The following is a 14900-nucleotide window of genomic DNA, read 5'->3' as shown; positions in this document are numbered from 1 at the left end:
CAAAATCAAGGGGAAAACGAGAAGTTAGGGCTCATGGACACAAACGTGTGCCTGCCGGGCCCGTGCTGCAGACTGAAAATTGCGGTCTGCCATGCACAGACACCGACCATATGGCTGCCGTATGTGGAGACAGGACCCATTCACTTGAACGGGGTTCGTGATCTGCACCTGATGGTCTGCACCCCAAAAGAAGTAGTGCATGCACTACTTTTTTTGCGCTGTGGATACATGGACAGAAACCCCACACTCCATAGTGCTCCCGTGGGGTTCCGTGCCTCCGTTCTGCACAGCACCCTCCGGACTGCGGACCCATTCAAGTGAATTCAAACGGTCCAAAATACGTGGACGGCCGGGCAACGGCCTTGTGCAAAAGCCCTAAAGCTGTCAAATAATACACTGAACGATCAGTCAAAGAGACAGAAAGAAAACCAAGCGACAGAGAAATTCAGATGAACCAATGAAGAGTAGATGTCATCCAGTATTGAAGCTCGGACCCATTTACTTGAATAGCACACAGACAAGAACGGGCGTTGTTTCCAGAAGGCGACCATGTTTTTTTTTTTTTTATCTCATACATCCCCTTAAATACCACCCATTAGTAACTGGAGGGGATAGAAATGTACTAAGTAAATAAACTGTTCATACCGACAAGTCCATGAAAACAATCACTTTGGTGAAGATTTTGCAGTATTTTTGCTCAATACATAAACTCACTCACCGGACGTCATGTTCAATAACATTTATTCATGAAATGAAAGCAGGAATGATCACAATCGTATAAAAACCTGGTGGTAACAGATTCCATTTTTATTTTACCAAATATGTGAGAATGTCAAATGTTCAGTCATGCCCACTTTAGTACCATGGACATATCTCAAGTGGCAGACTGCAGAAATGTCTTACCCAGACCCAAGGTGCTTAGTGGACCGGTATTACAAAGAAAACAAAGGTTTACTGCTAGTAAATGTAACAAATGGCAGAGAAAAATGACATAAAAATGTATGATCTTTGGTTAGCAAGCTCCGCTATCACAAGGGCTTGCATACATGATAGATACTAGCATTCTGAAGCAGGAGACAAGATTGTCCAGGGTGTATTCTTCCCACTACTGCCAGATGGAAGGGCTATTATTATAAATGAAAGGCAGCAGTAGTTGATGCCAGGCACTTTTGTTTTGTGCCAGATTCTGAAGTCCAGATGTAAGCTGGTTACCCCTGGGACAGGACAGGCTTCAGCTCCCGCAGCAGAACGGAGCCAATCACCGTCTTCTCTGTGTTTATGATGAGCCGAGCTGTAGAGCCTTCCTTCAGCTCCACTGTGACCAGCATCAATGACCCACTGTGCACAGTCTTTGCTGCAAATCTGCAAAAAGAAGCAAGGGGGGAGCATAGTCAATACACGGATCATAGCTTCTGTAGATAGTATACAAGTCTGTGTTTGCACATGTACACTAATATATAAAATATATTACATGATAAGCAGAATTTATCACAAGAACCAAGCCTGTCATGAGCATTTTTTTAAAGCCTGGCTCAATTTCCCGGAAAAAAAGAAAGAAACAACAATGGTAACAATATTGATTATAATAATGTAATAAAACAAAGCATCAGTCAATAAAATGTGTACCGTAAGTTAAAAAGGAAATTTGTTTTGTTAGAGTTTGCAACAGCAGAAAAATTCCAAAACACATAAATCCCCCAAATTGCATGTAATTAGAAGCAAAACTGTCCTTTTGTGCTCTCCAATTGACTGAAAAACCATCCTAGCTACAAAGGACTTCTGTCAGTCCTGCTAATTCATTCCACAAGGTTAGCAAGCAATGGGCAAGAACACAGAAGCCGCAGCCTAGATGGCATATCCCATGCAAAGTAAAAGCCCCTCGTTCCCCTGCTAACTGAAGGACAATGATGTTGCTGCACATGGTCCTTTGAAAACACTAACAAGTAGAGGAGCAGGTCTGTGACCCCCTCTGACCCCCACTCTAGACGTCTTTCCCCTCTTCCCATTCTGAATGACACGTGTCTCAATCGGAGCCATCTGCCTCAATTTGTGAAACAACTCTAGCCACAATAACCTGCAGTTAGCCCTGACAACAGCTGACAATGCAAAAATAATAAAACTGCTCGACTGACAGCACGACTCTGGCTACACAATAGCAAACCAACTGGTCAGTGTCTCCTGCCTGACAATTAGCATGGGCCCTTCACAGCATACCCTGCGGTCTGCGGGGATCTGTTTAATTACCATCAACATAAAGGAGAGAGTTTATCAAAGATACTGTGAAAAAGAAAAAGAAAAAAACTTCACAGGAGACTTAATTAAAATATTAGTCACTTAAGCAGGAAACAGATTCCTTTCAAATGAAAAGTAATTTCTTTTTTATTATTTTTTTTTATCACATCAAAACCTCTTAACGCATTACACATGTCATTTCAATCTTTTTAACCAGTTTATGTGCAATTACTACGTATTTGCTCAGCATCAATATGTATTCCCTTCCGAAATCTGAGGTTAACTCGGTTTTCATTTTTATTGGATAACTTGCGTTTTCTAAAAACAATGGCTAAAATTGAGATTGTGCAAAATTAATAACATTCTAGCACACACATTCTTTGCACTATATATATATTTTTTCATGACCATGATCCCTTTCAGTTTCGCATATTTGTATTCCTAGTTGTTGCTGTCATTTTCTGAATTTTTTCTCAAATTTAGTGAAAAATCAAATATGTTACTTTTAAAACATAGGCACTGTGCTAAAGAATTGCAGGTGATATATATATATAAGATTCTGTGCCTTTGTGTACAAGTCGCAGCACTATTCATCACACTGTTTGGCTCTTGGTATGCACTGCGCCTGTAAGACATCTGCTAAGAATGCTGACAAGACAGGAAAGAAGAAAGTTCTAGCTATTGTTGTGCGGAGAATTTTGTGGTGTTTTGGATGGACTCCCAAGCATAAATTAAACATGTGTTGTTAGAGGGTCTAAATCATTCGCGTATGTGTTGCCTCTCTGGAGAGAAGGAATATATTCTCTCTCTGTTGTGACAGCATTAATCACAATTAGTTCTCTGGTTGAAGATCACAAACCCACAATATCAACGGAATGTTATTATCTCGGCAGATTAAATGCTTCCCAGGGTTGTTGTTTTTTTATCTGGAAGGAACATTTCACTCTTGTAGTTCTTCATTTAAACTTGGCAACAAGAAAAACCCTTAATGGTTAAGATTGTGATTTTTGTTTTATCTAGTCTATATTATCATATATCAAGTCAGCACTGAGGATTTAACCCTTATGTAAAACACGTCAAAACAAAATAAAAAATATAAAATATATATTTGTACATAGACTGTAATGTGTATATATATTTATATTACACACTTTTTTGTAAAATCATTATCACACTACATCTTGTCTGCTTGTTTGTACACTGCTAGTTACGGTTGATATATTAATAATGTATTTTTATATAGACAGTATGCATTTTGTTTCTATCCTGCTTCTAATGTTCCTTTTTTTGTGCAGCCTCCCAGAAGCGGTGACAATGAGCTACATTGCTAAAACTTTGTCTCTGTACATGAAACCTCCAATTACTGATTGCTGAAGCAGACAGAATCCTATTAGCAGGAAAGACGATGAGGCGAAGCATTGCCCTGCCCTGGCAGTATAAAAATAATTAGCCAAAAGTTATTATACATACTAGAAAACATACACCGCAACTAGCGCCATTGTCATAAAACAAAAAATAAAAATGGGGGAAAAACTTACCTACACGGTAAATCAGTAGTTTAAAAAAAAAATATATATAATTTTGAAAAAATTAGGGTGAATTCACAGTTTTTCCATAGACATTTTTACTCACATGTACAAAAAAAAGTAGAAATTTATATTTTAATTTGGCAATATAAAGCAGATAAAAATATAGAAGTTCTAAAATGTATACAAAATATGAACGAATGCTTTGAATTTAAAACAGAAATAAGAAAACTTCTATTGTGCAAATATTATTTTAGTCTTTCGCAAAGTGAAACATTTTACATTTACTTTCCAAAATCACTTTTGCATATATTTTCACAGCCTGACAGCCAGGACTGCAGATATATTTTAATAAAATTTAATAAAATAAACTCAAAAGAATATAATGATGGATCTAACACTGTTTGCAGCAGTTCATACTGCAAAAAGTAAAAATCCATCCTGCACTAGAAGGCTTGTACTTATGTCTAGGAAATCTGTGTGTTAACGCTTTGTAAAGTGTCAGTTGCTGATGTTATAGCGGTGCTGACCCCTACTGTGAGGAAAGAGAACTCCGCACTTACTGATTCCACAGCTTTAAAACAGGGTTGCTGACATTGTAATGTACGATATATATGGCTCATTGATACCAGTTCATTTGATTTATTTACCAAAATATGAAGAGTGTTGTGTACATAGAGAAAACGATAAATTGTGTTTGAAAAAGGTGAACAGTTGAATGAAACTTTAAAAGCGTTGTCTCTGCATAGACATATGGGATGATTCACCCCCAGCCAATGATTAAAATGTAGAGGCGTAAATGTGTGATTTATGGGGCAGTAGGACTTCAGTAACCCTCTTATTATGGGAATCAAGTGGCAGCAGCGCTAATAAGTGCCCTGCCACCTTGTCTGCTATGGACTCTACACAGCTTTCGGTGGTGCACGCATGGTCAGCTCTTTCCAGACTACGTTCAACCATTGACCCATTTCATACAAATACTCCAATGAAAGGAAATAGCTAGGCCCGAACTGGTAATCTGATGAGTATGAAAGATTTTAGATATTCTGCTCGGCTGATCTTTATTATTGCTGGTGGCCTGCGTACTGATGAGTGTAAACCTGCACTACAGTCGTGGCCAAAAGTTTTGAGAATTACATAAATATTGGAAATTGGAAAAGTTGCTGCTTAAGTTTTTATAATAGCAATTTGCATATACTCCAGAATGTTATGAAGAATGATCAGATGAGTTGCATAGTCCTTCTTTGCCATGAAAATTAACTTAATCCCAAAAAACCTTTCCACTGCATTTCATTGCTGTCATTAAAGGACCTGCTGAGATCATTTCAGTAATCGTCTTGTTAACTCAGGTGAGAATGTTGACGAGCACAAGGCTGATCATTATGTCAGGCTGATTGGGTTAAAATGGCAGACTTGACATGTTAAAAGGAGGGTGATGCTTGAAATCATTGTTCTTCCATTGTTAACCATGGTGACGTGCAGCCATCATTGCGTTGCATAAAAATGGCTTCACAGGCAAGGATATTGTGGCTACTAAGATTGCACCTCAATCAACAATTTATAGGATCATCAAGAACTTCAAGGAAAGAGGTTAAATTCTTGTTAAGAAGGCTTCAGGGCATCCAAGAAAGTCCAGCAAGCGCCAGGATCGTCTCCTAAAGAGGATTCAGCTGCGGGATCGGAGTGCCACCAGTGGAGAGTTTGCTCAGGAATGGCAGCAGGCAGGTGTGAGCGCATCCTATAAAGCACAGTGAGGCGAAGACTTTTGGAAGATGGTCTGGTGTCAAGAAGGGCAGCAAAGAAGCCACTTCTCTCCAAAAAAAACATCAGGGACAGATTGATCTTCTGCAGAAAGTATGGTGAATGGACTGCTGAGGACTGGGGTAAAGTCATATTCTCCGATGAAGCCTCTTTCCGATTGTTTGGGGCATCTGGAAAAAGGCTTGTCCGGAGAAGAAAAGGTGAGAGCTACCATCAGTCCTGTGTCATGCCAACAGTAAAACATCCTGAGACCATTCATGTGTGGGGTTGCTTCTCATCCAAGGGAGTGGGCTCACTCAAAATTTTGCCCAAAAACACAGCCATGAATAAAGAATGGTACCAAAACACCCTCCAACAGCAACTTCTTCCAACAATCCAACAACAGTTTGGTGAAGAACAATGCATTTTCCAGCACGATGGAGCACTGTGCCATAAGGCAAAAGTGATAACTAAGTGGCTCGGGGACCAAAACGTTGACATTTTGGGTCCATGGCCTGGAAACTCCCCAGATCTTAATCCCATTGAGAACTTGTGGTCAATCCTCAAGAGGCGGGTGGACAAACAAAAACCCACTAACTCTGACAAACTCCAAGAAGTGATTATAAAAAAAATGGGTTGCTATCAGTCAGGAATTGGCCCAGAAGTTGATTGAGTGCATGGCCAGTCGAATTGCAGAGGTCCTGAAAAAGAAGGGCCAACACTGCAAATACTGACTCTTTGCATAAATGTAATTTAATTGTCGATAAAAGCCTTTGAAACGTATGAAGTGCGTGTAATTATATTTCACTACATCACAGAAACAACTGAAACAAAGATTTAAAAGCAGTTTAGCAGCAAACTTTGTGAAAACTAATATTAGTATCATTCTCAAAACTTTTGGCCATGACTGTAGAATGAAGTGGCCACGGCACTAGGAAAGTGCTAGGTGGGTGCATGGTTGGACAATGACTAAAGCTGGCTGACTTTTAACCCCCTAATAAAAGCTGTATAGAGTCGGCAGGAGATAAAGTGGCATCGTCCAATACTGGCATTGCTGACATTTTGTTCTAAAGATCAGAGGAAGTCATAAACCCATCGTTCCAGGTAACAGCATGTGCCAGGCGAATTCAACATTCCCAGGGGTGGACTGGGAACTTAAAGTGGGCCAGGCAAAACCTAAAAGTGGCCCTGTATTGTACAGGGTGGGCCATTTATATGGATACACCTTAATAAAATGGGAATGGTTGGTGATATTAACTTCCTGTTTGTGGCACATTAGTATATGTGAGGGGGGAACTTTTCAAGATGGGTGGTGACCATGGCGGCCATTTTGAAGTCAGCCATTTTGAATCCAACTTTTGTAGGAAGAGGGTCATGTGACACATCAAACTTATTGGGAATTTCACACGAAAATCAATGGTGTGCTTGGTTTTAACGTAACTTTATTCTTTCATGAGTTATTTACAAGTTTCTCTTTGTTTACAGCCATTGACATGTCGCTGAGGTTAACACATGAGAAGCGGATAGAAATTGTGTTGATGTCTGGTGAACGCAGTAACCGGGTCATTGCAGCAGATTTCAATGCAAGACACCCTACGAGACCACCCATCTCCCATGCTACAGTTAGCAAACTGCTTGCTAAGTTTCGTGAAACTGGTTCAGTGTTGGATTTGCCAAAATGTGGACGCATGAAATCTGTCTCTAATGAAGAAACATCAGTGGCTGTCCTAGCTTCATTCAGCAAGAGCCCACAGCGTAGCACTCGCCGCATGTCACTGGAGCGTGGCATTAGTCGAACATCCCTTCGGCGGATATTAGCTACTCACAAATGGCACCCTTACAAACTCCAGCTACTGCAGCATCTCAACGAGGATGACCCAGATCGGCGCACAGAATTTGCAGAATGGGCAAAAAAAAATTGGAACAGGACCCTCAGTTTACGCAGAAGATTTTGTTCAGTGATGAGGCAAACTTTTATGTGAATGGTGAAGTTAACAAACAAAACCACCGCTATTGGTCTGACACTAACCCACATTGGATAGACTGTTGGAACAAAAAAATTGATGGTATGGTGTTGTATATGGGTACAAAGATAGTGGGGCCATTCTTCATCAATGGAAACCTCAAGGCCACTGGATATGAGAAATTGCTACATGATGATGTGTTTCCCTCTTTATGCACTGAAGCTGGCACGTTCCCTGAGTTTTTCCAGCAAGATGGTGCACCACCACATTATGGGTGTCAGGTCCGAACATTCCTAGATGAACAGTTTCCTGGAAAGTGGATTGGTCGTCGTGGGCCAGTTGAATGGCCCCCAAGGTCTCCCGATCTGACCCCCTTAGACTTTTATCTTTGGGGTCATCTGAAGGCAATTGTCTATGCTGTGAAGATACGAGATGTGCAGCACCTGAAACTACGGATACTGGAAGCCTGTGCTAGCATTTCTCCTGCGGTGTTGCTATCAGTGTGTGAAGAGTGGGAGAAGAGGGTTGCATTGACAATCCAACACAATGGGCAGCACATTGAACACATTTTATAAGTGGTCAGAAACTTGTAAATAACTCATGAAAGAATAAAGTTGCATTAAAACCAAGCACACCATTGTTTTTCTTGTTAAATTCCCAATAAGTTTGATGTGTCACATGACCCTCTTCCTATTGAAAAAACAAAAGTTGGATTCAAAATGGCCGACTTCAAAATGGCCGCCATGGTCACCACTTATCTTGAAAAGTTTCCCCCCTCACATATACTAATGTGCCACAAACAGGAAGTTAATATCACCAACCATTCCCATTTTATTAAGGTGTATCCATATAAATGGCCCACCCTGTAGAAGAGTTTAAAGTGACAGAAGGTAGGGCAACACTTGTAGACAGGGAAAAAATAAGCAGGCAGGGCCAGCAATACCAAATTCCACCCCACCAAAACCAAAACAACAGTGCAGCATAAAATACTGGCCTATCACCATACTGCGTACGGTGGTACAGTTGAATTCAGGACAGTACATGCGGTTGCTGATCAGGTACATAATTACCTGATGCTTCTAGCATTAATTAATGCTGACAGCATCAGATAGTTATGTACTTGGCCTGCGTGAGGAGGGCTCGGGTGCCCCTCTGGGCATCAGCACGCCAAGAAATTTCCCTGTAGGGTCTAGGGCTAGTCCATCCCTGAACATGCCACTCTGCCATAGGCCTCATGCACACGGCCGTGTTCCGCGGCCGAGAGCGGTCCGTGGTAACCCGGCCGGGATTCCTGCTGACAGCAGGAGCGCACGGCGTCGTTGGTTGCTATGACGCCGTGCGCTTCATGCAGCCGCTGCTGTACAGTGATACACTCGTATAGATCATACCAGTGTATCACTGTACAGCAGCGGCTGCATGAAGCGCACGGCGTCATAGCTGTCAGCAGGAATCCAGGCCGGGTTACCACGGACGGCTCTCGGCCGCAGAACACGGCCGTGTGCATGAGGCCTTACTCATAGTATTTATACAGGCTACTGAAATGAATCTCTGTCCAGAGTGAAGGAAAACCTCAGTACTGGAAAGGGAAGAAACTGTATAAAAGGTGAACAGAATTTTTTGGAAAGAAAATAAGTTATATTAACTGGATTTTTTAATATAGGTTACATTATTCATCCTATACTAGACTCCATGTCGGCCATTTTGTTGTCTGAATCTATTTTTCATGAGATTTTATCAAGCCGCAAGGAATCAATGACACTTATGAAGCATTTCATGACCAGATATTCTTGAGGCACTACTTGCCAACTGAGACTACATTTTCCTAATGCCTGCCTCTACACGGCATGCATATCATGGGCATTCTTCACCGACATTAATCCCCTGTTGCGGAATTAGTGATGTGAAAATTACCACTGAAGCTATAGGAATTGCTGATGTGCTTTTTTAAGCTGCAAAGCCTGGAGAAGCATCACTGTAATGTAATGTGCTTTACCATGTGATTCTGAAATTTTCCCCTCCATCTTACAGATGATACATTTATGAGGTTTGCTTTAACACTAAGTGAATAAAACAACTTACCTGGCCATCAAAACAAAGTCTGAAATAACTTATCTGTATTGGTCAATCTAATTGTCTACACACTGAACATACAGCCAGACAGAACTTTTATACCCATTTTTAAGCATAAAATAATAATAAAAGTAAAAACAAAACAAAACAAATAATTTGCAACTCTAGATCCTCATCAGTAACCATCAAGGAGAATGTTTCCTTTTAACTTCATGGTATTAACACTGAAACTTTTTAAAGCCTATTAGAGCCTTTAGTCTAAGGCTACTTTCACACCAGTGTTTTTACAGGATCCGACAGGGTTCAGCAAAAACGCTTCAGTTACTGATAATACAACCATCTGCATCCTTTATGAACAGATCCGGTTGTATTCTCTTTACCATAGCAAGGACGGATCCGTCATGAACTCCATTTAAACTCAATGGGGGACGGATCAGTTTTCTATTGTGTCCGAGAAAACGGATTGGTCCCCATCGACTTGCATTGTGGGTCATGACGGATCGGTCTTGCTCCGCATCCCAGGACAGAAAGAAAACCGCAGCATGCTGCGGTTTGCTCTCCAGTATGGGAATGGAGCATTACGTTCTGTTCAGTTACGTTTTGTACCCAGTGACAATGAATAGGGACAAAACGGAAGCGTTTTTTCCCCAATATTGAGACCCTATGACAGATCTCAATACCGGAAAATAGAAACGCTAGTGTGAAAGTAGCCCAACAGTACAACTCCAAGAATTAGACTCCAGCCTGGTCCAAACTGGTAATCTGTCAATTGACAGATTCCAGATGTGACATTCCTGTCAAAGTGCAGAGGGCACAGCATTTGCAGAGAGAGAGCAGAACCTCTAGGTGTAACGGCAACGCCCCCATTGCTCCTAGAGGTCCATCTCCATATATTAAAACTTCATTTTTCTCAGAAATGTGGGAACATATGAATAAGGGACCAACACAGATGCCTTCAGCTGCCAAGCGCACATGTAACAGGTCAGCCAGTTTCATATGTACAAATCAACTGACAGATGCCCTTTAAGTTTTAATTAAAAGGAACCTAATTTATTTATATACGGATGAGATTAGCATTCAAGTTATATACACAATATTGGGTAGCCACATGTCCAGCTTCGTGTAAATCTACAGACACAGATTTTTGTACGAGGGGTGCTTACGCAAAAAAATACTAAATTCCTACTTTTGGGGTACATGCACACGTTCAGGATTCATGTGCGGAGAATCCGCACTGAAATCCGCAGGTGTTCGCAGGCAATTGGTGTGGATTTTCATGCAGATTTGGAGCGTATTTTCCGCATGCAGATTTTACTACGTAAATTAAGAAAATCCGGTCAGGAAAAATAATAATACATTTACATTCTGAGGTGATTTTAAAATCCGCACCACAGTTCAAAATCCGCACATGGAAAAAATCTGCATCGTGTGCATTGAGGTTTTCAAATTTTCATAGAATACAATGTACATGAACTACGCACGCAATCCTGATTGTGTGCATTTAGCCTTGTATGGTAGAAAAATACAGCAGAAGCTTTGAAAAATTCTCCTCTTTAGGATGTAGATTAGCGCTCCCAAAGTATTCCCACACCTCTGTTAAGATTCTCCATACTGGTAAAGCTATTACTTCCTAGTGAAATTAGAATATAGTACCCACAAGGTTACAATTCATGGAGTTTGCATAGTTGACACCATATAGCGTAATAGTGTACTCTGTTATCCATTCGGTGTTCAATTAATCTCATCAATCAGTATCCAGTTAATCAAAAAATGTGTTGCCCAACTGAAAATCCCCCTTCGGTGCTCAAGTAAAAATCTGTTCAGTATGCAATTTATCCCACAGTTCTGTGCCCAATTAATCCCACCATTCAAAGGTCAATTAATCTTGCCATTGAAAGGTCAATTAACGTCACCGTACAGTGGTCAATACTCCCATACAGTTCCCCTATAAATCCTGAAAACATATACACCAGTACACTCCTCCATCCACATAGGTGGACATACAAGGCGGTAGATTCTGGTTCTTGCACCTGTGCGCCAAGATTTTGTCGCAAACCAAGCAAACTAATAGGTGGACACAGGTGTCTAAATAGGCAAATTTATCATCCAGGATAAGACACTTTAATTTAGCTCACCTTTAGATTATCTGGTTATGTCATCAGTATCTGATTGGTGGAAGACCATGTGAGATGTCACATTATTATTTTATTATTTGTAGTATAGCATCTGATATTTCAGAAGCTTTATTATATATATATATATATATATATATATATATATATATATACACACTGCTCAAAAAAATAAAGGGAACACACAAATAACACATCCTAGATCTGAATTAATTAAATATTCTTCTGAAATACTTTGTTCTTTACATAGTTGAATGTGCTGACAACAAAATCACACAAAAAAAAAAAATGGAAATCAAATTTTTTAACCCATGGAGGTCTGGATTTGGAGTCACCCTCAAAATTAAAGTGGAAAAACACACTACAGGCTGATCCAACTTTGATGTAATGTCCTTAAAACAAGTCAAAATGAGGCTCAGTAGTGTGTGTGACCTCCACGTGCCTGTATGACCTCCCTACAACACCTGTGCATGCTCCTGATGAGGTGGCGGACGGTCTCCTGAGGGATCTCCTCCCAGACCTGGACTAAAGCATCTGCCAACTCCTGGACAGTCTGTGGTGCAACGTGACGTTGGTGGATAGAGCGAGACATTATGTCCCAGATGTGCTCAATTGGATTCAGGTCTGGGGAACGGGCGGGCCAGTCCATAGCATCAATGCCTTCGTCTTGCAGGAACTGCTGACACACTCCAGCCACATGAGGTCTAGCATTGTCTTGCATAAGGAGGAACCCAGGGCCAACCGCACCAGCATATGGTCTCACAAGGGGTCTGAGGATCTCATCTCGGTACCTAATGGCAGTCAGGCTACCTCTGGCGAGCACATGGAGGGCTGTGCGGCCCTCCAAAGAAATGCCACCCCACACCATTACTGACCCAATGCCAAACCAGTCATGCTGGAGGATGTTGCAGGCAGCAGAACGTTCTCCACGGCGTCTCCAGACTCTGTCACGTCTGTCACATGTGCTCAGTGTGAACCTGCTTTCATCTGTGAAGAGCACAGGGCGCCAGTGGCAAATTTGCCAATCTTGGTGTTTTCTGGCAAATGCCAAACGTCCTGCACAGTGTTGGGCTGTAAGCACAACCCCCACCTGTGGACGTCGGGCCCTCATATCACCCTCATGGAGTCTGTTTCTGACCGTTTGAGCAGACACATGCACATTTGTGGCCTGCTGCAGGTCATTTTGCAGGGCTCTAGCAGTGCTCCTCCTGTTCCTCCTTGCACAAAGGCGGAGGTAGCGGTCCTGCTGCTGGGTTGTTGCCCTCCTACGGCATCCTCCACGTCTCCTGATGTACTGGCCTGTCTCCTGGTAGCACCTCCATGCTCTGGACACTACGCTGACAGACACAGCAAACCTTCTTGCCACAGCTCGCATTGATGTGCCATCCTGGATAAGCTGCACTACCTGAGCCACTTGTGTGGGTTGTAGACTCCGTCTCATGCTACCACTAGAGTGAAAGCACCGCCAGCATTCAAAAGTGACCAAAACATCAGCCAGGAAGCATAGGAACTGAGAAGTGGTCAGGTCACCACCTGCAGAACCACTCCTTTATTGGGGGTGTCTTGCTAATTGCCTATAATTTCCACCTGTTGTCTATCCCATTTTCACAACAGCATGTGAAATTGATTGTCACTCAGTGTTGCTTCCTAAGTGGACAGTTTGATTTCACAGAAGTGTGATTGACTTGGAGTTACATTGTGTTGTTTAAGTGTTCCCTTTATTTTTTTGAGCAGTGTACATTTTGAAGCATTCCGTTCTGTTCAGTTCCATTTTGTTCCCATTGATAATGAATGGGGACAAAACGGAAGCGTTTTTCTCCGGTATTGAGATCCTGTTTAAGTGTTCCCTTTATTTTTTTGAGCAGTGTATATATATATATATATATATATATATATATACACACACACACACACACACTTTATGCTTTTGGTGATTATACTTGTTATACTTTTGCAGCTATTTTTCTAGCCTGAAATTGATTTTTAAACTAATCAATACCAGTAGGGGTCACAATTAATAAGCTATATTATAACCTATAAAGAAATAAGTGAATATCATGCCATGATAAAAATATTAATTGGTGCACCAAAAAAAATATTGGATTCTCCAGATACCAGTAATCTGTTTTCCGTGGGCCCATGATTATATATATATATATATATATATATATATATATATACATATACATATATATACATATACATATATATACATATATACATACACACTCACCTAAAGAATTATTAGGAACACCTGTTCTATTTCTCATTAATGCGATTATCTAGTCAACCAATCACATGGCAGTTGCTTCAATGCATTTAGGGGGGTGGTCCTGGTCAAGACAATCTCCTGAACTCCAAACTGAAAGTCAGAATGGGAAAGAAAGGTGATTTAAGCAATTTTGAGCGTGGCATGGTTGTTGGTGCCAGACGGGCCGGTCTGAGTATTTCACAATCTGCTCAGTTACTGGGATTTTCACGCACAACAATTTCTAGGGTTTACAAAGAATGGTGTGAAAAGGGAAAAACATCCAGTATTCGGCAGTCCTGTGGGCAAAAATGCCTTGTGGATGCTAGAGGTCAGAGAAGAATGGGCTGACTGATTCAAGCTGATAGAAGAGCAACGTTGACTGAAATGACCACTCGTTACAACCGAGGTATGCAGCAAAGCATTTGTGAAGCCACAACACACACAACCTTGAGGCGGATGGGCTACAACAGCAGAAGATCCCACCGGGTACCACTCATCTCCACTACAAATAGGAAAAAGAGGCTACAATTTGCACGAGCTCACCAAAATTGGACTGTTGAAGACTGGAAAAATGTTGCCTGGTCTGATGAGTCTCGATTTCTGTTGAGACATTCAAATGGTAGAGTTTGAATTTGGCGTAAACAGAATGAGAACATGTATCCATCCTCTGATGGCTACTTCCAGCAGGATAATGCACCATGTCACAAAGCTCAAATCATTTCAAATTGGTTTCTTGAACATGACAATGAGTTCACTGTACTAAAATGGCCCCCACAGTCACCTGATCTCAACCCAATAGAGCATCTTTGGGATGTGGTGGAACGGGAGCTTCGTGCCCTGGATGTGCATCCCTCAAATCTCCATCAACTGCAAGATGCTATCCTATCAATATGGGCCAACATTTCTAAAGAATGCTATCAGCACCTTGTGGAATCAATGCCACGTAGAATTAAGGCAGTTCTGAAGGCAAAAGGGGGTCCAACAC

At 41.3% G+C, this 14900-nt stretch overlaps 1 protein-coding gene across 1 annotated transcript in view; it reads right to left on the bottom strand.

Annotated features, from left to right (window-relative positions):
* Window positions 1-724: 724 nt before the first annotated feature.
* Window positions 725-14900, bottom strand: part of AP3B1 (adaptor related protein complex 3 subunit beta 1) — a 287452-nt gene continuing 273276 nt past the window's right edge. The window contains 1 exon segment of the mRNA XM_040419630.1: window positions 725-1362. Coding sequence (XP_040275564.1) covers window positions 1209-1362 — 154 coding nt within the window. The 3' untranslated portion in view covers window positions 725-1208.

The sequence above is a fragment of the Bufo bufo genome, chromosome 2 (genome assembly GCF_905171765.1).
Source record: "Bufo bufo chromosome 2, aBufBuf1.1, whole genome shotgun sequence".
In the NCBI taxonomy this organism is placed as follows: Eukaryota; Metazoa; Chordata; class Amphibia; order Anura; family Bufonidae; genus Bufo; species Bufo bufo.
Note: the sequence above shows the minus strand (reverse complement) of the source record. Positions and strands in the feature narration are given on the sequence as shown.